The sequence below is a fragment of the Ovis canadensis genome, chromosome 23 (genome assembly GCF_042477335.2).
Source record: "Ovis canadensis isolate MfBH-ARS-UI-01 breed Bighorn chromosome 23, ARS-UI_OviCan_v2, whole genome shotgun sequence".
Classification (NCBI taxonomy): Eukaryota; Metazoa; Chordata; class Mammalia; order Artiodactyla; family Bovidae; genus Ovis; species Ovis canadensis.
Window position 1 is genome coordinate 37,451,235 of NC_091267.1, and position 21,684 is coordinate 37,472,918.

The 21,684-nt window shown below is 38.4% G+C and overlaps 1 protein-coding gene across 1 annotated transcript in view; it reads left to right on the forward strand.

Moving 5' to 3' along the window:
• The window catches only part of CCDC178 (coiled-coil domain containing 178), a 171,291-nt gene that overhangs the window by 82,837 nt on the left and 66,770 nt on the right, over positions 1 to 21,684 (forward strand). The window contains exons 9-10 of the mRNA XM_069568311.1: positions 11,209 to 11,351; positions 20,843 to 20,996. Of these exons, the coding sequence (XP_069424412.1) occupies positions 11,209 to 11,351; positions 20,843 to 20,996 (297 nt within the window). The remainder of the gene's footprint in view (positions 1 to 11,208; positions 11,352 to 20,842; positions 20,997 to 21,684) is intronic.

Sequence of the window (21,684 nt, forward strand, 5' to 3'; positions counted from 1 at the left end):
ATCTTCCTACAGATTTGTAGTAAGTTTTAAAGTCAGAAAGTGTGAGTTCTCTAAGGTGCCCTTCCTTTTCAAGACTGTTCTGGCTACCTGAGGACCACCCCCCTGAAATTTCATATGAATGTTAAAATAGGCTTTTCCATTTCTGCAAAGAGCTCTTTGAGACTTCATCAGAGGTTGCATTTCATCTGAACATAGCTTTGGGTACTACTGACATTTTAAAAATATGTAGCACCCAGAATACATGAAGAACTTTTATAATTCAACAACTAAAAATGGTAAACACCTCATTTTAAAATGGACAAAAGACTTAAGTAGATATATCTCTGAAAGGCAGAAATGAGCAGCAAACACATGAAAGGACAGATGCTCAACATCATTAACCATCAGGAAAATTCAAACTAAAGCCAAAATGATATAACTACTCATGCCCATTAGGATGAGATTAAAAATAGAGTGTAAAATAACCAGTGTGGGTGAAGATGTAGAGAAACTCTAACCATTGTACTTTGCTGAATGTAAAATGGTGCAGCCACTGTAGAAAAGAGCTTGGTGTTTCCTTTAAAAAGTAAAACAGAATTAACATATGCTTTAGCAACTCCAAGCCAAGATATATACCCCTAAAGAATTGAAAACTGATGTTAAAAAACAAAACCTTGTGCAGAAATGTGCTGAGCAGCACTGTCTACAATGGACAAAAAGCAAAATCATCCCAGTGCCCATCAGTTGATGTATGACTAAACAAAATGTGATATAACCATACCATGGAGTAGTAGTCAGTCATAAAAAGAATGAAATACTGGTACAGATCACAACATGGATAAACTTCAAAGCATTATGCTAAATAAATACCCAGACACACAATATCACATATTACATGATTTCATTTACCTGAAATATCCAGAATAGGTAAATCCATAAAGACAGAAAGCAAATTAGATTGCTAGGGGCTCGGGAAAGTGTAAGATAGAGTTTTGTTTGTAATAAAGCTTTGCTTTTCCTGTTTTATTCTGCTGTCTTGACTGAGGCCTTGGCTAGAGGCTTGCTGAAGTAACCCAGCTACCTAAATAATGCAAGACCTTTTGTCAATGTGCTTGAGCCTCAGTACATTGCAAACCAACCTCAGTGGCTTAAGGTGACTTTCAGATTCTACAAGCAGCTTAGTCACATAACACAGTGGAGCCACAGAAATATTTTTAACATCAATGTAGAGAGTATCCATGTGGGACAGCTGAATCAGTCCCACAATGAGCCAGCCAAGGAGCTTTCCATATGAATTTGCCTCATACGATATAAGCAAAATCCCCAAACCTGAGATCACCCCAGCAATACCTACAGGAAAGATTGGATACAGGGAATTATTTCTTGCTTTTCTTCCTTTCATGGTATAAATTCTGTTATCTCTGTGTTTGCTTATCCCATCATCTTGGTGTAATCCTTGCTCTCAGCTTGAGTGTATAGCCCTGCATTCCTGTGCCTAAAGGAAAATTTTGTAGAGTTTACTAAAATCTGTGCTATTACAAAAATTAATGTGAACATAAAGAACACTATTGCATAGGAACCTGGAATGTAGGTCCATGAATCAAGATAAATTGGAAGTACTCAAACAGGATATGGCAAGAGTGAACATTAACATTTTAGGAATCAGTGAACTAAAATGTTATGGAATGGGTGAATTTAACTCAGATGACCATTATATCTACTCCTGTGGGCAAGAATCCTTTAGAAGAAATAGAGTAGCCCTCATAGGCAACAGAAGAGTCCTAAATGCTGTATTTGAGTGCAGTCTCAAAAATGACAGAATGATCTCTGTTCGTTTCCAAGGCAAACCATTCAGTATCACAGTAAGCAAAGTCTATGCCCCAACCATTAATGCCAAAGAAGCTGAAGTTGAACTGTTCTATGATGAAAAGATGCCCTTATCATCATAGTGAACTGGAATGCAAAAGCAGGAAGTCAAGAGATACCTGGAGTAACAGGCAAGTTTGGCCTTGGAGTACAAAATGAAGCAGGGCAAAGGCTGACAGAGTTTTGCCAAGAGAACACACTGGTAATAGCAAAGACCCTCTTCCAGCAACACAAGACATGAATCTACACATAGACATCACCAGATGGTTAATACCAAAATCAGATTGATTATATGGTTTGTAGTCGAAGATGGAGAAGCTGTATACAGTCAGCCAAACCAAGACCAGGAGCGGACTGTGGCACAGACCATGAACTCCTTATTGCCTAAATTCAGACTTAAATTGAAGAAACTAGGGTAAACCACTAGACCGTTCAGGTATGACATATATCAAATCACTTAGGATTATACAGTGAAAGTGACAAACAGATTCAAGGGATTAGATCTGATAGAGTGCCTGAAGAAATATGGCCAGAGTTTTGTGACATTCCATAGTAGGCAATGATCAAAACCATCTGCAAGAAAAAGAAAGGCAAAATGGTTTTCTGAGGAGGGCTTACAAAGAAAAAAGAAGAGAAAGCTAAAAGCAAAGGCGAAAAGGAAAGATATACCCATCTGAATGCAAAATTCCAAAGAATAGCAAGGAGAGATAAGAAAGACTTCCTCAGTGGTCAGTGCAAAGAAATAGAGGAAAACAATAGAATGGGAAAGACTAGAGAACTCTTCAAGAAAAGTAGAGATACCAAAGGAACATTTCATGCAAAGATGAGCTCGATAAAGGACAGAAATAGTATGGGCCTAACAGAAGCAGAAGATATTTAGAAGAGGTGGCACAGAGGTGGTTTTCTTCATGACCCAGAAAACCATGAAGGTGTGATCACTTACCTAGAGCCAGACATCTTGGAATGCAAAGTCAAATGGGCCTTAGGAAGCATCACTATGAACAAAGCTAGTGGAGGTGATTGAATTCCAGTTGAGCTATTTCAAATCTGAAAAGATGATGCTGCGACAGTGCTGCACTCAATATTGCCAGCAAATTTGGAAAACTCATCAGTGGCTACTGGACTGGAATAGGTCATTTTTCTCATCCAACCCAAAGAAGGGCAATGCCAAAGAATGTTCAAACTACCACACAATTGCACTCATCTCACACACTAGCAAAGTAATGCTCAAAATTCTCCAAGCCTGGCTTTAACAGTACGTGAACAGAGAACTTCTAGATGTTCAAACTGGATTTAGAAAAGGCAGAGGTACCAGAGTCAAATTGCCAACATCCGTTGGATCATAGAAAAACAAGAGAATTCCAGAAAAATATCTACTTCTGCTTTATTGACTACGCCAAAGCCTTTGACTGTCTAGATCACAACAAACTGTGGAAAATTCTTCAAGAGATGGGAATACAAGATCACCTTATCTGCCACCAGAGAAGTCTGTATGCAGGTTAAGAAGCAACCATTAAAACTGGACGTAGAACAACAAACTGGTTCCAAATTGGCAAAGGAATACATCCAGGCTTTATATTGTCACACTGCTTATTTAAGATATATGCAGAGTACATCATGCAAATTGCCACACTGGATGAAGCACAAGCTGGAATCAAGATTGCCAGGAGAAATATGAATAACCTCAGATATGCAGATGACACCACCCTTATGGCAGAAAGGAAAAAGGAACTAAAGTGCCTCTTGATGAAAGTGAAAGAGGAAAGTGAAAAAATCTGGCTTAAAACTCAACATTCAAAAAACTAAGATCATGGCTTTCGATCCCATCACTGCATGGCAAATAGATGGGGAAACAATGGAAACAGTGACCGACTTTATTTTCTTGGGTTCCAAAATCACTGCAGATGGTGACTGCAGCCATGAAATTAAAAGATGTTTGCTCCTTGAGAGAAAAGCAATGACCATCCTAGACAGCATATTAAAAACCAGAGATATTACTTTGCCTACAAAGGTCTATCTAGTCAAAGCTATGGTTTTTCCAACAGTCATGTATGGATGTGAGAGCTGGAGTATAAAAAAAGCTGAGCACCAAATAATTGATGCTTTTGAACTGTGGTGTTGGAGGAGACTTGAGAGTCCCTTGGATTCCAAGTAGATCCAAGCAGTCAATCCTAAAGGAAACCAGTCCTGAATATTCTTTGGATGGAGTGATGCTGAAGCTGAAGCTCCAACACTTTGGGGATTCTCCAGGTGTGAATGCTGGAGTGGGTTGCCATGCCCTCCTCCAGGGGATCTTCCTAACCCAGGGATCAAACCCAGGTCTCCTGCACTGCAGGAAGATTCTTAACCGTCTGAGCCACCAGGGAAGCCCAAGAATACTGGAGTGAGTAGCCTATCCTTCTCCAGGGGTACTACCAACACAGGAATCAAACCGGAGTCTCCTGCATTGCAGGCAGATTCTTTACCAGCTGAGCTACCAGGAAAGCCCATTTTGTTTCCTATAAGTCTATAGAATATGTTGTTGTTTCGTTGCTCAGTCATGTCTGACTGTTTTGTGACCCCATGGACTTCAGCCCGCCGGGCTCCTATGTCCATGGGATTTTCCACGCAAGAATACTGGAGTGGGATGCCATTTCCTACTCCAGGGAATCTTTCTGATCCAAGGATTGAACCCATGTCTCCTGCAAGTGTCCTGCATTGCAGGCAGATTCTTTACTACTTAGCCACTGGGGATATGTAGTGGTCTCCTTTTAAATTCCTGATATTTATTTGTGCCTTCTCTTTTTTTTCCCTCTTAAACATGATATATTTCATCCATCACCATATAGTTAACACATTTTACCCATTTTGTCTTCCCCTTTCTCTCTGTTGTCTGTACCTACATGTTTGTTTTGGTTTGGTTTGTTCACTTATTTGGATGTTTTTGTTTGTTTTTTATATTTTGTATATGAGCTAAATCATATGATATTTGTCTTTCTCCATGTGACTTATTTCTCTTAGCATAATACCCTCAAGGACTTCCATGTTGTCACACAGGGCAAGATTTCTTTCTTTTTTTGTGATTGAGTAGTATGCTTTCAAACCAGTCAATCCTAAAGGAACTCAACCCTGAATATTCTTTGGAAGGACTGGTGATGAAGCTGAAGTTCCAGTACTTTGGCCACCTAATGCAAGGAACCAACTCATTAGAACAGATCCTAATGTTGGGAAAGATTGAGGGCAAGAGGAGAAGGGGGTGACAGACGATGAGATGGTTAGATGGCATCACTAACTCAATGGACATGAGTTTGAGCAAACTCAGGGAGATAGTCCCTTCAGGACAGGGAAGCCTGGCATGCTGAAGTTCATGTCACAAAGAGTCAGATATGCCTTAGCAACTGAACAACAGCAACAAGTATTCATTCTATATACCACATCTCTTTATGCATTCATTCCTTGATGGAATCTTCGATTGTGTGGCTATTATAAATAGTGGTGCAGTGAACACAGGGATGCATATATCTTTTCAAATTAGTGTTTTTGCATAACTTGGGTTAATGCCCAAAAGTGGACTAGCTGGTCATATGCTAGTCCTCTTAGTTTTTTGTGGTGTCTCCCTACTGTTTTCCATAGTGGCTGCACTAATTTACATTCCTGCTAACAGTTCACAGGGTTCTCTTTTCTCCACATTCTCTCAATACCTGTTATTTCATCTTTTTTTTTTTTGTATATATAATAACCACCATCATGGTCATGAGGTAAAATCTCATTGTGTTTTTTCATTTCCATAATAATTAGTAATGTTGCACACTTTTTCATGTATGTGCATATTGGCCATCTGTATATCTTCTTTAGAAAAATGTTTACTGCTGTCCTAATGCAGTAATGAAACTAATGCAACATTGTAAACCAATTATACCCTAATAAGAATTTAAAAAAGAATGTAACAAGATGACAGGACCCCCCCCCCCCGCTCCAAAGAAGTCTATTCAGCCCCTTTGCCCATTTTTAAAAATTATGGTTGATTTACAATGTTGTATTAATTTCTGCTATACATCAAAATGATTCAGTTAACATGTACATACATATATATTCTTTTTAAAAATTCTTTTCCATTACAGCTTATCACAGGATATTGAATATAGTTGCTTGTGCTATACAGTAGGACTTGTTGTTTATCCCCTTTGCCCATTTTTAAATTGAGTTGTTTGTTTTTTTATTGTTGTTCTTGAGATGTATGAGTTCTTTATATATTTGGTTATTAACCTCATATTCAGTATATGATTTTCAAATACCTACTCCTATTGGGTAAACTTCCCTGGTGGCTCAGAGGTTAAAGCACCTGCCTGCAATGTGGGAGACCTGGGTTTGATCCCTGGGTTGGGAAGATCCCCTGGAGAAGGAAAAGGCAACCCGCTCCAGTATTTTGCCTGGAGAATCCCATAGATGTAGGAGCCTGGTAGGCTGCAGTCCCTGGGGTCGCAAAGAGTCGGACACGACTGAGCGAATTCACTTTTACTCCCCCTTTCACTCCCATTGGGTACGTTGTCTTTTTGTTTTGTTGATGGTTTCCTTTGCTGTACAGATTATGTAGTTATGTATACATGAACTTTAAACACATCCACAGATGAGTAACAGTTGAATATAAAGGTAAATTTTTAAATTTAAACTTTCCTATATACCAGAAACAAATCTGAAAAAAAGCTTGTTTAAAAATAGCATTCATTGAGCATAAAATATAAAATATCTAGAATAAATGTAACAAATGACATGCACAGCCTCTATTAAGAAAACTATGAATATTTCTGAGAGAATTTGAGAAGTGCTATATCGATAAATGATGTTAATGGCTTAAAAGGCTAAATTTTGTAACATTCTCTCCAAGTCAGTCAGTTCAGTTTAGTCGCTCAGTCGTGTCCGACTCTTTGCAACCTCATGAATCCCAGCACGCCAGGCCTCCTTGTCCATCACCATCTCCTGGAGTTCACTCAAACTCACGTCCATCGAGTCGGTGATGCCATCCAGCCATCTCATCCTCTCTCGTCCCCTCTCCCTCCTGCCCCCAATCCCTCCCAGCATCAGAGTCTTTTCCAATGAGTCAACTCTTCGCATGAGGTGGCCAAAGTACTGGAATTTCAGCTTTAGCATCATTCCTTCCAAAGAACACCCATGGCTGATCTCCTTTAGAATGGACTGGTTGGATCTCCTTGCAGTCCAAGGGACTCTCAAGAATCTTCTCCAACACCACAGTTCAAAAGCATCAATTCTTCGGCGCTCAGCTTTCTTCACAGTCCAACTCTCACATCCATGCATAATCACTGGAAAAACCATAGCCTTGACTAGAAGGACCTTTGTAGGCAAAGTAATGTCTCTGCTTTTGAATATGCTATCTAGGTTGGTCATAACTTTTTTTCCAAGGAGTAAGCGCTCTGTAAATTGAATGCAGTCACAAAATCTCAACAGGTCTCTTTCTGGAGCTTGACAAGCTAATTCTAAAATGGATGTGATGTATGCATGCAGCGAAATATAATTCAGCCTTAAAAAAAGAAGGAAGACTGCCATATGTGACAACATGGATGAACCTGGAGAGCATTATTATGCTAAGTACTAAAGAGGTCACAGATGAATACTGCATGATTCCACTTGTATAAGATATCTATAATAGTTACCTTCGTAGAAGCAGAGACGTTGATTGGTAGGGACGTGAGGGGAAATGGAGAGCTGTTTTTCAATGGGTGTGAAGATTTCGTTATGTAAGATGAGTCAGTTCTAGAGACCTGCTGTGCATCACGATGCCTACAGTTTACTGTAATGTACACTTTGTTGTTGGACTCCGTGCCACCATGGACTGTACAGGCTCCTCTGTATGGGATTTCCCAGGCAGGAATACTGGAGTGGGTTGCCATTTCCTTCTCCAGGGGATCTTGTACACTGAAAAATTTCTTAAAGGATAGACAATCATGTTAAATGTTACTTTCACAATAAAACTGATATTAATAAAATTGTTGCTTTATTTAGGAGTGTACTGCCAAGTAGGATTCACCACTTGGCCCCTGGTGAAAGGACTGCTCACTACTGCTCTTCTACTCCTCACCCTCTAGCTTTCCAACAGGACATTCTGAACAGTCGTTCATTCCAACCACGACAGCTACAACCACCCTTTCCCTTTAGTTTGACAGAGAAGCGAGAGCTAGAGAGAGAAGGGAGAAGGTTTATGATCTCTAATAATTAATGAAAATAATAAAAATGGAATATTTGGACCCTTGCATGAAGATAATAATGGCTATTTATGAGTGAGAAGATTATAAGTGATTTTTTCATTTTTCAATTTTTCATTGGTGTTGTATGATTTTTCTACAATAAAGTATTTGACCAACAAGAGCAAATAAAACATCTTAGTTTTTGTAGGTGAAAAGATAATGATTTTATTTTGGTCATATTAAATGGGATAGTGAAGTTATTTTCTTCAGTAACTTTTGTACATCATTAGTATTGATGCCTGTCAGAGTATATAAGAAACCTGAAACTTTGCTGTGCTAAACAATAGACTAAATAGCGAACAAAAATTAATATGAAAAATGTTTATAATCTTTTCCATGGGGATGGTCTTGATCCCTGTCCCCTGTACAATGTCACAAACCTCATTCCATAGTTCATCAGGCACTCTATCTATCAGATCTAGGCCCTTAAATCTATTTCTCACTTCCACTGTATAATCATCAGGGATTTGATTTAGGTCATACATGAATGGTCTAGCGTTTTTCCCTACTTTCTTCAATTTGAGTCTGAATTTGGTAATAAGGAGTTCATGATCTGAGCCACAGTCAGCTCCTGGTCTTGTTTTTGTTGACTGTATAGAGCTTCTCCATCTTTGGCTGCAAAGAATATAATCAATGATTGTCTGGGGAGGCCTTACAAATAGCTGTGAAAAGAAGAGAGGCAAAAAGCAAAGGAGAAAAGGAAAGACATAAGCATCTGAATGCAGAGTTCCAAAGAATAGCAAGAAGAGATAAGAAAGCCTTCTTCAGCAATCAATGCAAAGAAATAGAGGAAAACAACAGAATGGGAAAGACTAGAGATCTCTTCAAGAAAATTAGAGATACCAAGGGAACATTTCATGCAAAGATGGGCTCCATAAAGTAAATAAATGATATGGACCTAACAGAAGTAGAAGATATTAAGAAGAGGTGGCAGGAATACACAGAAGAACAGTATAGAAAAGATCTTCATGACCCAGATAATCATGATGGTGTGATCACCCATCTAGAGCCAGACATCCTGGAATGTGAAGTCAAGTGGGCCTTAGAAAGCATCACTACAAACAAAGCTAGTGGAGGTGATGGAATTCCTATTGAGGTATTTCAAATCCTGAAAGATGATGCTGTGAAAGTGCTACGCTCAATATGCCAGCAAATTTGGAAACCTCAGCAGTGGCCACAGGACTGGAAAAGGTCAGTTTTCATTCCAATCCCAAAGAAAGGCAATGCCAAAGAATGTTCAAACTACCACACAATTGCACTCATCTCACACGCTAGTAAAGTAATGCTCAAAATTCTCCAAGCCAGGCTTCAGCAATACGTGAACCGTGAATTTCCTGATATTCAAGCTGGTTTTAGAAAAGGCAGAGGAACCAGAGATCCAATTGCCAACATCCGCTGGATCATGGAAAAAGCAAGAAAGTTCCAGAAAAAAATCTATTTCTGCATTATTGACTATGCCAAAGCCTTTGACTGTGTGCATCCCAATAAACTGTGGAAAATTCTGAAAGAGATGGAAATACCAGACCACCTGAGCTGCCTCTTGAGAAATCTGTGTGCAGGTCAGGAAGCAACAGTTAGAACTGGACATTGAACAACAGACTGGTTCCAAATAGGAAAAGGAGTACATCAAGGCTGTATATTGTCACCCTGCTTATTTAACTTCTATGCAGAGTACATCATGAGAAACGCTGGGCTAGAAGAAGCACAAGCTGGAATCAAGATTGCAGGGAGAAATATCAATAACCTCAGATATGCAGATAACATCAGCCTTATGGCAGAAAGTGAAGAGGAACTAAAAAACCTCTTGAAAGTGAAAAGGAGAGTGAAAAAGTTGGCTTAAAGCTCAACATTCAGAAAACGAAGATAATGGCATCCAGTCCCATCACTCGGAGAAGGCCATCACAGCCCACTCCAGTACTCTTGCCTTGAAAATCCCATGGACAGAGGAGCCTGGTAGGCTGCAGTCCATGGGGTCGCTAAGAGTCGGACACGATTGAGCGACTTCACTTTCACTTTTCACTTTCATGCTTTAGAGAAGGAAATGGCAACCCACTCCAGTGTCTTACCTGGAGAATCCCAGTGATGGGGGAGCCTGGTGGGCTGCCGTCTGTGGGGTTGCACACAGTCGGACACGACTGAAGCGACTTAGCAGCAGCAGCAGCAGCAGGTCCCATCATTTCATGGGAAATAGATGGGGAAACAGTGTCAGACTTTATTTTGGGGGCCTCCAAAATCACTGCAGATGGTGATTGCAGCCATGAAATTACAAGACGCTTACTCCTTGGAAGAAAAGTTATGACCAACCTAGATAGTATATTCAAAAGCAGAGACATAACTTTGCCGACTAAGGTCCATCTAGTCAAGGCGATGGTTTTTCCTGTGGTCATGCATGGATGTGAGAGTTGGACTGTGAAGAAGGCTGAGCACGGAAGAATTGATGATTTTGAACTGTGGTGTTGGAGAAGACTCTTGAGAGTCCCTTGGACTGCAAGGAGATCCAACCAGTCCAATCTGAAGGAGATCAACCCTGGGATTTCTTTGGAAGGAATGATGCTAAAGCTGAAACTCCAGTACTTTGGCCACCTCGTGCGAAGAGTTGACTCATTGGAAAAGACTCTGATGCTGGAAGGGATTGGGGGCAGGAGGAGAAGGGGATGACCGAGGATGAGATGGCTGGATGGCATCACAGACTCGATGGACGTGAGTCTGAGTGAACTCCGGGAATTGGTGATGGACAGGGAGGCCTGACATGCTGCGATTCATGGGGTCGCAAAGAGTCGGACACAACTGAGCGACTGAACTGAACTGTTTATAATCTACATCAGAACTACTCTAAAACCTTTCTTTGATCTTTCTGTGGTCTGATTGTTTTAATTAGCCATTAAGTACAGTGGCTCAGACAGTAAAGTGTCTGTCTGCAATGCAGGAGACGCGGGTTCGATCCCTGGGTTGGGAAGATCCCCTGGAGAAGGAAATGGCAGCCCACTCCCGTATTCTTGTCTGGAAAATCCCATGGACTGTGGAGCCTGGTAGGTTACCGTCCATGGGGTCGCAAAGAGTAGGACAGGACTGAGCGACTTCACTTTCACTTCACTTATATTAGCATGCATATTTTTATTTCCAGGTAATGGAAATATACAAACAAATTCATGGAGAACTTCTAGAAGCCATAGACAATCTTGAAAAAGCCAAACTCAGAGTTAAACAAAACAGAATAGAAATGGAAAGGGATATTCATGATAGTGAAATACGCGTGGCTGCCTACAAGTAAGTATTTTCCACAAATGTCATTTATAGCATTTAAAAGGAAAATATTAATTAAAAATGTGATATATATTCCTGTATGAGAAATTCAGATGAAGAGAAAGGAAATTATCTAAATTTCTGCATCTGTCTTTTTACCAAGTTAATATATAAATTAAAATATATGTCTTTTACCTATTTTAAACTACTTGTGTATAAATTCCTAAAGTAGTATTTTTCTCTGTCATTTTAAAGCTCTTTTACATATTTCCGAATTGCCTATGGATATGCTATTATAATATATATCCCTGCTAACAATGTAAACGAATTACTATTTGAAAAAGTATTTCAGAATGGGATAGCATCAAATTATATAGCCTTGTGTGAATTATAAACATAGCATATCATTAATTAACTCATATTTATTTGCTTTCTTTAGCCTGGAATACTTTAAATGCACATAGATTAATTATATTTTGTGTATTATTGACTTTCTATTACATTTCTGATGTATTTGAATTTTAGAACATCCGTCTAGTTCTTAGTTTGGTTTTAAATTATTTATGTTTCTGTGTGATATAAAAATATTTATTTATTCAAACATCAATCATTTAGTATAGAAAAAGTCACATTCATTATGGAGCTAGATTCAAATAAATGTAAGTAAAATAGAGAACAAAAATTTATACATTTACCTGTGATCTGGATAACATGCACTTATTAAGATGTTTATATTTTCTCATATCTGATGTCTATTTCAATATGTGCTTACTTGTGTATCTTTTACTATTTTGTTCATTGTTTGGGGATTGTTTTTATAGATGTTTTTGTCCCTTTATTCTATCTTGTTCTCTTGTAATTGATGACTATCTTTAGGGTTATGTTTGGATTTCTTTTTTTCTTTTTTATGTTTATAACCATCGTAAATTTTGGTTTGTGGTTTCCCTGAGGTTTTTCTCTAGCCATCTATATCTTTATATTTGACTGTTATACGTTGCTGATCCCTTACTTTCAAATGCTTGTAAAGAAATCTGCATATGTACTCTCCCACCTCACAGTTACTGTTTTTGGTATCATATTTTCCATCTAATGATTTTGTATGTTCCTTAGCTGTTGATTGTGAATGTATTTTGTTGTATTGCTCTTGTCTTTTAACATGTCTAATAACTTGTGTGTAGATGATTTCTACCTTTACCATATGATTGCCTTTATCTATTCCCTTTTTCATTTTGTAATTTTTATGTATTTAATTGTGGCCTTTTCTTTTTTGCTTAGAAAAGTTACTTTAAGATTTCTTTCAAGGCTGGTTTGTGATACTGAACTCTTTTAGGCTTGGTTTTCTATCTGTTCATCAAATCTGAATGAGCGCCTTGCTCAGTATTTTTGATTGTAGTTTTTTCTTTCATCACTTTAAATATATCATGCCATGAGTATACTATCCAAAGCAATTTACAAATTCAATGCAATCCCTATCAAGCTACCAGCCACATTTTTCACAGAACTAGAACAAATAATTTCAAGATTTGTATGGAAATACAAAAAACCTCGAATAGCCAAAGCAATCTTGAGAAAGAAGAATGGAACTGGAGGAATCAACTTGCCTGACTTCAGGCTCTACTACAAAGCCACAGTCATCAAGACAGTGTGGTACTGGCACAAAGACAGACATATAGATCAATGGAACAAAATAGAAAGCCCAGAGATAAATCCACACACATATGGACACCTTATCTTTGACAAAGGAGGCAAGAATATACAATGGAGTAAAGACAATCTCTTTAACAAGTGGTGCTGGGAAAACTGGTCAACCACTTGTAAAAGAATGAAACTAGATCACTTTCTAACACCGCACACAAAAATAAACTCAAAATGGATTAAAGATCTAAATGTAAGATCAGAAACTATAAAACTCCTAGAGGAGAACATAGGCAAAACACTCTCAGACATAAATCACAGCAGGATCCTCTATGATCCACCTCCCAGAATTCTGGAAATAAAAGCAAAAATAAACAAATGGGATCTAATTAAAATTAAAATGTTCTGCACAACAAAGGAAAATATAAGCAAGGTGAAAAGACAGCCTTCTGAATGGGAGAAAATAATAGCAAATGAAGCAACTGACAAACAACTAATCTCAAAAATATACAAGCAACTTCTGCAGCTCAATTCCAGAAAAATAAACGACCCAATCAAAAAATGGGCCAAAGAACTAAATAGACATTTCTCCAAAGAAGACATACAGATGGCTAACAAACACATGAAAAGATACTCAACATCACTCATTATTAGAGAAATGCAAATCACAACCACAATGAGGTACCACTTCACATCAGTCAGAATGGCTGCGATCCAAAAATCTGCAAGCAATAAATGCTGGAGAGGGTGTGAAGAAAAGGGAACCCTCCTACACTGTTGGTGGGAATGCAAACTAGTACAGCCACTATGGAGAACAGTGTGGAGATTCCTTAAAAAATTGCAAATAGAACTACCTTATGACCCAGCAATCCCACTGCTGGGCATACACACTGAGGAAACCAGAATTGACATGTACCCCAATGTTCATCGCAGCACTGTTTATAATAGCCAGGACATGGAAACAACCTAGATGTCCATCAGCAGATGAATGGATAAGAAAGCAGTGGTACATATACACAATGGAGTATTACTCAGCTGTAAAAAAGAATTCATTTGAATCAGTTCTGATGAGATGGATGAAACTGGAGCTGATTATACAGAGTGAAGTAAGCCAGAAAGAAAAACACCAATACAGTATACTAACACATATATATGGAATTTAGGAAGATGGCAATGACGACCCTGTATGCAAGACAGGGAAAGAGACACAGATGTGTATAACGGACTTTTGGACTCAGAGGGAGAGGGAGAGGGTGGGATGATTTGGGAGAATGACATTCTAACATGTATACTATCATGTAAGAATTGAATCACCAGTCTATGTCTGACGCAGGATGCAGCATGCTTGTGGCTGGTGCATGGGGATGACCCAGAGAGATGTTATGGGGAGGGAGGTGGGAGGGGGGTTCATGTTTGGGAACGCATGTAAGAATTAAAGATTTTAAAATTTAAAAAATAAAAAGCTAAAAAAATAATAAACTACACACCTCAATAAAAAAAAATAATAAATAAATAAATATATCATGCCACTCCTTCTGGCCTGTGAAGTTTCTTTTGAAAAGTTACCTGATTGCTTTATGGGAGTTGCCTTATATGTTATTTGTTGCTTTTCCCTTGTTGCTTTTTAATATTTTCTCTTTATGAGCTTCCTAGATGGCTCAATGGTAAAGAATTCCTCTGACAAGGCAGGAGGCATGGGATCGATCTCTGGGTTGGGAAAATCTCCTGGAGAAGGAAATGACAACCTACTCAAGTATTCTTGCCTGTGAAAATCCCATGGACAGAGGAGCCTGGCGAACTATAGCCCATGGGGTCATAAAAGAGTCAGACATAACTTAGTGATTAAATAACAACTTGATATTTAATTTTTACAGTTTTAATTACAGTGTGTTTCTTTCTGAGTTAATCCTGTTTGGTACTCTCTTTGATTGCTGGAGTTGGATGTCTGTTTCATTTTTCATGGTTGGGAGGTTTTCAGCTATTATTTATTCATATATGTTCTCAGCATCTTTCTCTGAGTCCTTTCAGAACACCTATAATGTGAATATTAGTGCACTTGGTATTGTTGCAGAAGTCTCCAAAATTGTTCTCATTTCTTCTCATTCTTTTTTTTTTTCTGTTCAACACCAGTGATTTCCTCTCCTTTGTATTCTAGCTCACTGACCCACTCCTCTGTATCACTGAGACATTTATTGATTCATTCTGATATATTTTGCATTTCCATTTATGTATTCTTCATCTCAGTTTGGTTGTGCTTTAGATTTTCTAACTCTCTTTTCAAAACTTCTAACTTCTTGCTCTGTATATCCGTTCTTCTTCCAAGCTTTTTGACCATCTTTACAGTCACTACTTTTAACTCCTCCTCAGATAGATTGCCTAGCTCCACTTCATTTAGTTCTTCATTTGGGATTTTATCTTGTTCCTTGTTTGGAATGTATTCTTTTGTCTCCTCATTTTCCCTAAATTGCTGTTTGTTTGTTTTTCTGTGTATCTGGTAAGTTGGTTACATTTCCTGACTTTGTAGAAGTGACCTTTTGTATGTGTCTTATGCATCCCAGTAGCACACTCCTCTCTCCTCACCCAAACTATATGCCCTAGGGTATTCCCTATGAGGGCTGCGTGGGTCCTGCTGCTGCTGTGGCGGGCTGCCTGTTTTGGGCACCCTGATAGGCTTGTTTGGTCCCCTGTCTGATGGGTTGACAGGCTCTATCTTGTGTGGAGGCTGATGACTGCTAGTTGTTGAGACTGGGTCATGAGGTCACTGGCTATGGAAACCCAGGGAGCGCTGGGGCTAGTGCATGTTCACTGGTGGGCAGAATCACAGTCTAGAAGTTGTTCTCTGGTTGTTGCCTGCCCACAGGTGGGTGGAGCCAGGTCTTGGGCTTAGTTCTAGCCTACCAATAGGCAGAGCTAGATTGTGGAGTCTGGTTGCAGGACCCAGGGATCCAAGAGCTGGTGTTAGATCACTGGTGGAAGCAGTGGTGACTGACACAGTTGAACATGGGGCCTAGGGTATCCTCAAGCTTGTGTTGGCCTCCTAATAGGCAGGGCCAGGGTCCAGTCTGTTCCAGGGCAAGTTTTGGGCTGCTGATGGGCAGGCTGGGTCCACATGATGTGGGGTCTTGACTTTCTTGAGTCTGATGTCTACTCTGTGATGGATGAGGCTGGTCCAGAGGCTAGAGCAGGCTCCCTGGAAGGCAGGACCAGGGCCCTGGGGATTCTGGGACTTGTGCCTGCCCACTAGTGTTAGAGTTGGGTTCTAGGCCTTCTGGAAGGCAGAGCCATTTCCAGAGGTGGCTGAGGGCTCAGGGAGTCTTAGGCAGCTATCTCCTGATGGAGGAGACTGTGTCCCTGCCCAGTTAGATGATTGTCCTGAGCTGTCTCAGTATTGGCACATAAAGGCTGTTGGGTGGGGGTAGGTCTTGGTGCTTATGAGCTAAAAGGAGGATTCCACAATGGTAGTTGCTAGTACCAGTGTCTACATGGTAGATGGAGCTCTACAAATTACTGCCACCCATGTCTTTGCTCCTAGGGTGGGCTGCAGTTGCCTCCTGCTCCTGGCCTAGGATCCTTTCAAATTATTGTTTCTGCCCTGGGTCCCACAGTGTGTGAGATTTTGTGTGTGCCATTTAAGAGTGAAATCTGTATTTCTTTCAGTTCTCTGGGACTCCCAAAGGTCAGCCCCCTTGGCCTTCCAAGCCAAATGCTCTGGGAGGTTTGTCTTCCTCGTGCAGGACTCCCAGGTTGAGGAGGTTGATGTGGGGCTCAGACCTGTTATTCTTTTAGGAGAATCTCTGCAATGTAATTATGCTCCAGTTTATGGGACAGCCTCCCAGGGGTATGGTAATTGACTCTATCACTAGTCTACTCCTACTCATCTCAGTGTGATTCCTTCTTTATGTCTTTAGTTGTAGAAGAAACTTTTTGGTAGGTTGGTCTTTTGCACTGATGGTTGTTCTGCAGATAGTTGTGATTTTGGTGTGCTCGTGAGAGGAAGGTCTTTCTACTCCACCATCTTGCCCTCTCTCAAAACATATATTATTTAATGAATGCAATAATTTTCACAACTCACCTGATTTGTTATATTTGCACTGTCATTTAGTTACATATGTTTTCCAATTTTCCACTGATCTAGGAAAGCCTTGTGCTATGCTAAGTCGCTTCAGTCATGTCCAACTCTGTGCGACCCTATGGACTGCAGCCCACCAGGCTCCTCTCCATGGGATTCTCAAGGCAAGAGTACTAGTGTGGGTTGCCATGCCCTTCTCCAGGGGATCTTCCCCTCCTAGAGATGTTTTCTGATTTGCCACTAATATAGTAAAGCCTCAGCTGAGACAACTGGGGAGATTTGACTCTACTCTGTGTCTCCAGTCTGTTAGAAATATTCTCAGGATACTAGGAGAGGAGTAAGAGCAAGCAGGCACACTCAGACATGAACTTCATAAGTCTCCGATTGCATCCTTTTTTGGTAACATTTAAATGACTACAGCAAGTCAAATGACTAAGGTCAGAGTCAGTTAGACAAACCTACAAAGTTATATGGCCAAGAAGTGGAGGCAGGAACTTCAGTTGAGACTGTAATGCTCTCAGTTTTCTATACTTTTTTTCTTATTTTACATATCTTGAAGCTGTTGATTATGTTTCTATATCTCATTTTAATCATTTCTCTGTTTCTGTCTCTGTACTTATATACCATACATATATTCAACACTTCATTAATCTATTTGGCATAAACAGATGTTCAGTTCAGTTCAGTTTAGTCACTCAGTCGTGTCTGACTCTTTACGACCCCATGAATCACAGCACGCCAGGCCTCCATCTAGTCGATGATGCAGTCCAGCCATCTCATCCTCTGTTGTCCCCTTCTCCTCCTGCCTCCAATCCCTCTGAGCATCAGAGTCTTTTCCAATGAGTCAACTCTTCGCATGAGGTGGCCAAAGTACTGGAGTTTCAGCTTTAGCATCATTCCTTTCAAAGAACACCCAGGACTGATCTCCTTTAGAATGGACTGGTTGGATCTCCTTGCAGTCCAAGGGACTCTCAAGAGTCTTCTCCAACACCACAGTTCAAAAGCATCAATTCTTCGGCGCTCAGCTTTCTTCACAGTCCAACTCATACATCCATACATGACTACTGGGAAAACCATAGCCTTGACTAGACGGACCTTTGTTGGCAAAGTAATGTCTCTCCTTTTGAATATGCTATCTAGGTTGGCCATAACTTTCCTTCCAAGGAGTACATGTCTTTTAATTTCATGGCTGCAATCACCATCTGCAGTGATTTTGGAGCCCCCCAAAATAAAGTCTGAGACTGTTTCCACTGTTTCCCCATCTATTTCCCATGAAATGATGGGACCAGATGCCATGATCTTAGTTTTCTGAATGTTGAGCTGTTAGTGCATATTAATTATAAATGAAACATTCTATATCTTGTAACATTTTCTAAAATTTTTGCTTCTCAATTTTGAATATAAAAATTAGCTGATGATTTTTATAGATAATATTTAAATAGGGCCCAAAGGCATATTTTTATTAATTCCTTTACTCAATATTATTTATTGCATCATATAAGTTACTTGCTAATTTTCTTCTCATTTAAGCATATTTTCTAAAAGTTCTGTTATAAGCATTAATGAGTCATAAATGATTTACTAAGTAAAATGTTAAAGGTATGTTTAATTTCCCTTCATTATTTTTTTAGTTTGTTGAGAATTAGTAGTCATATAGAAACACAATTATATGTGCTATCAAATGCATAGATTGATGATTTTTATCTACATGTGTATGTATATACATTCATGTCACCATGCCTCAGGTTAAGATATAAAAAGTTTCCAGGATATAGAATTTTTTTTTAAATTTTCCTTCTTAGTTCATACCATCCCCTGAAAGAGGGAATTACCATTCTGACTTCTATTACCATGGTTAGTTTGGTCTGTTCTTGAATTCCGTATAAATGAAAAAAAGCATATACTCTTTTGTGTCTCGATTGCTCTACTTTATAATAATTCTTAAAAGGTAAAATGATTCTTCCCATGTTATTCTTCTAAATTTATTTCTGATTTAGCAAATATGAGAATAATGAAATCCAAAGTATCAGTGGGGGCAACTTTTGCACTGAAAAATTCTTGAAAGGCTGAGGAATCGATCACATTAGTTAATGCTTTAAGAAATAGAGATGAAGAGATAACTAAGATAATGCTTAGTTCCTGCACATCACGGGGCAGGGTGACTGCTCACTTCTTACTCAGTCAAAATCTATAGTTTATTATCTGCACTGGGGAAATGGATAACATTGAGAGAAGAAAAATTAACTTCAAATGAAGAAAATTGAACCACACATGTATGTTTTAAATGTTGAGACTCTCAACCACTCATTATTGATCTGGAAGATCAATACAATTCTGATAGGAAACCTGTATTCTCCAGGTTTGAAAGGGTAAAGAAGAATCTTCTTGCTCATTTGTTTGTTGCTTTAATTTTGATTTCTGTTGTAAGATTATATCTTTCAGTTTAATTTGACTCTACTCCTAAAATTAGTTAGTGCATAAGAGGCTGGGTGAATTCAATAAACACACCATATATTTATTGGTCACTAGCATTTATTTTCTTGTGAATTCTTGTTTATCTTATCTGCTCATTTGTCTATTGGGTAATTTTTCCATTCCATATTGCATTGAGAATTGTATTACATGCAAATGATTTACTCTTTAATCTCTTATATGGGTTTCAGGTAAATCTACCACTCTATGATTTTGCTTATGGTTTCTTTAAAAAGTTGGGCTTATCTGTATTACTTGCTAATATTTTCTGCAAATGATATTTTTGTCATTTTCTCACCGTATTTTTTCATGCATTAAACTATAAGACCATACTTTAAAGTGACTTTTATATTTGGAACCTGTTTTGTTCCTACCAGATAAGATAAAGGATTATGTAGTTTTACAGATTAACACTGGTCTTTTTTGTGAAAGGTCGCCTAGGAACAAAAATCTTAGCAATTACTTTTCCTTAAGTAAGCCCCTTATTTTCCTGAACTGCAGTTTACTCCTTTTTGCTACTGTGACTGTCAGGGAGACAAGACAGTAAACCAGAGGTTTATATATTTTTAAAATGTTTAAAAGGGTTTTTTTGATGTAGACCATTTTCCTCCCATACTTATTTATTTTGAATTGAAGGAAAATTGCTTCATAATATTGTGTTGGCCTATGTCACACATTAGCATAAGTCAACCACAGGTATCCATGTGTCCCCTCCCTCTTTACCTCCCTCCCACCTCCCACCCCTTCCCCCCACTCTTGATATGGACTATTTTAAAAGTTTTACTGAATTTGATACAATATTGTTTCTGTTTTATGGGTTTGTTCTTTGGCTATGAGGCGTGCAGGATGTTAGCTCCCTGACCAGGGATCAAACCCGCACTCTATTGCACTGGAAGGCGAAGTCGCAATCGTTAGACTGCCTAGGAAGTCCCAGAGCTTTAATAATGTATGGTCTGTCCACTTTTACAGCTTCTTCTCTTCTCTTCTTTTTTTCTGCTTTTTCAAAATTGCCCTTCCATCCCTGTACTATCCAGGCTCTGAATCAAAGGTACTTCTTAGGTCTCTCACTTGAAATCAAATCAAATGGTAGCTTATTTTAAAAATTTACAAATCATTCACTTTTCTTTCAGTTCTTTCCATCAGAAACATAATTTTTTTTCCTCCCTATTTACTTCTTTATACCTAAGTAGTATTTTTCAGGAGCTTCTTTGGGTTGAAAAACCTTTAAAATAGATAAATTCCATTGATCTATATTGTTAAGTCAGGAGCAAATCAAATATATTTAAAAATATAGTTTCTCCTTCAATGTGGATAAAGTCAACTGTGTTTTTTCTCTTAGGAAAGAGATAGATAAACTTAGCAATCTGTTTAATTTCTACTGTACATCAATAGAAACTATTAGTATTAATATTGAGGAGAATGAAGAGGCAGTGACCGAAGTATTGAGAGAAACAAAGTCATCAAAAAATGAATTAACTGCTTTAGAAAAAATGGTAAGTTTTTATAACTAACATTTAAAAAAATACTGACATTAGCTTTGTACTGTGGCTACTTGAACTTGTAATTTAGAGTATTTATTTATATATTAATATATATATATTAATATTGAACCACCTATGTCACTATGGGGCTTCCTTATTGTTTTGTGTGTATCTCTCTTTCTATTCTCTTTTTCTTTCCTCTAATTAACATCTTTATTTCTATACTTAATGTCTATATTAATAAACTTGTATAATGAGTTTTGATTATCTGTTATGATGAATCCCCTAATCTTATATTTCCTTTTGAGTTTTAGGTTATTCTTTTATTAGAGTTATAATTGGAATCACATTCACTTTTGGATTACATGATGCAGATATGAAATCTGTATGATAGGATTCTTAATCATAAACATGATCTATCTCTCCACTTATTTGGGTAGTTTTACTAAATTGGACCTTAACCAATTTCTTGGAACTTTGTCAAAGGCAAACTGTCTTCAAAATCAGTCTGTGATCATTCTTAGACAAATTAACTCTCTGTCTCCACTATGTTAAGTTGATTTTTAATGTAAATACTTTTTTTTTAATACAGGTAGTACATGCAGTATGTATTATTTATATTTCCTTAAGACTGATTTGTTTAATATTATATAGGTAACTTGCATAAATTTTTGATTTTGGAAAAATGTTTTCTCTGATA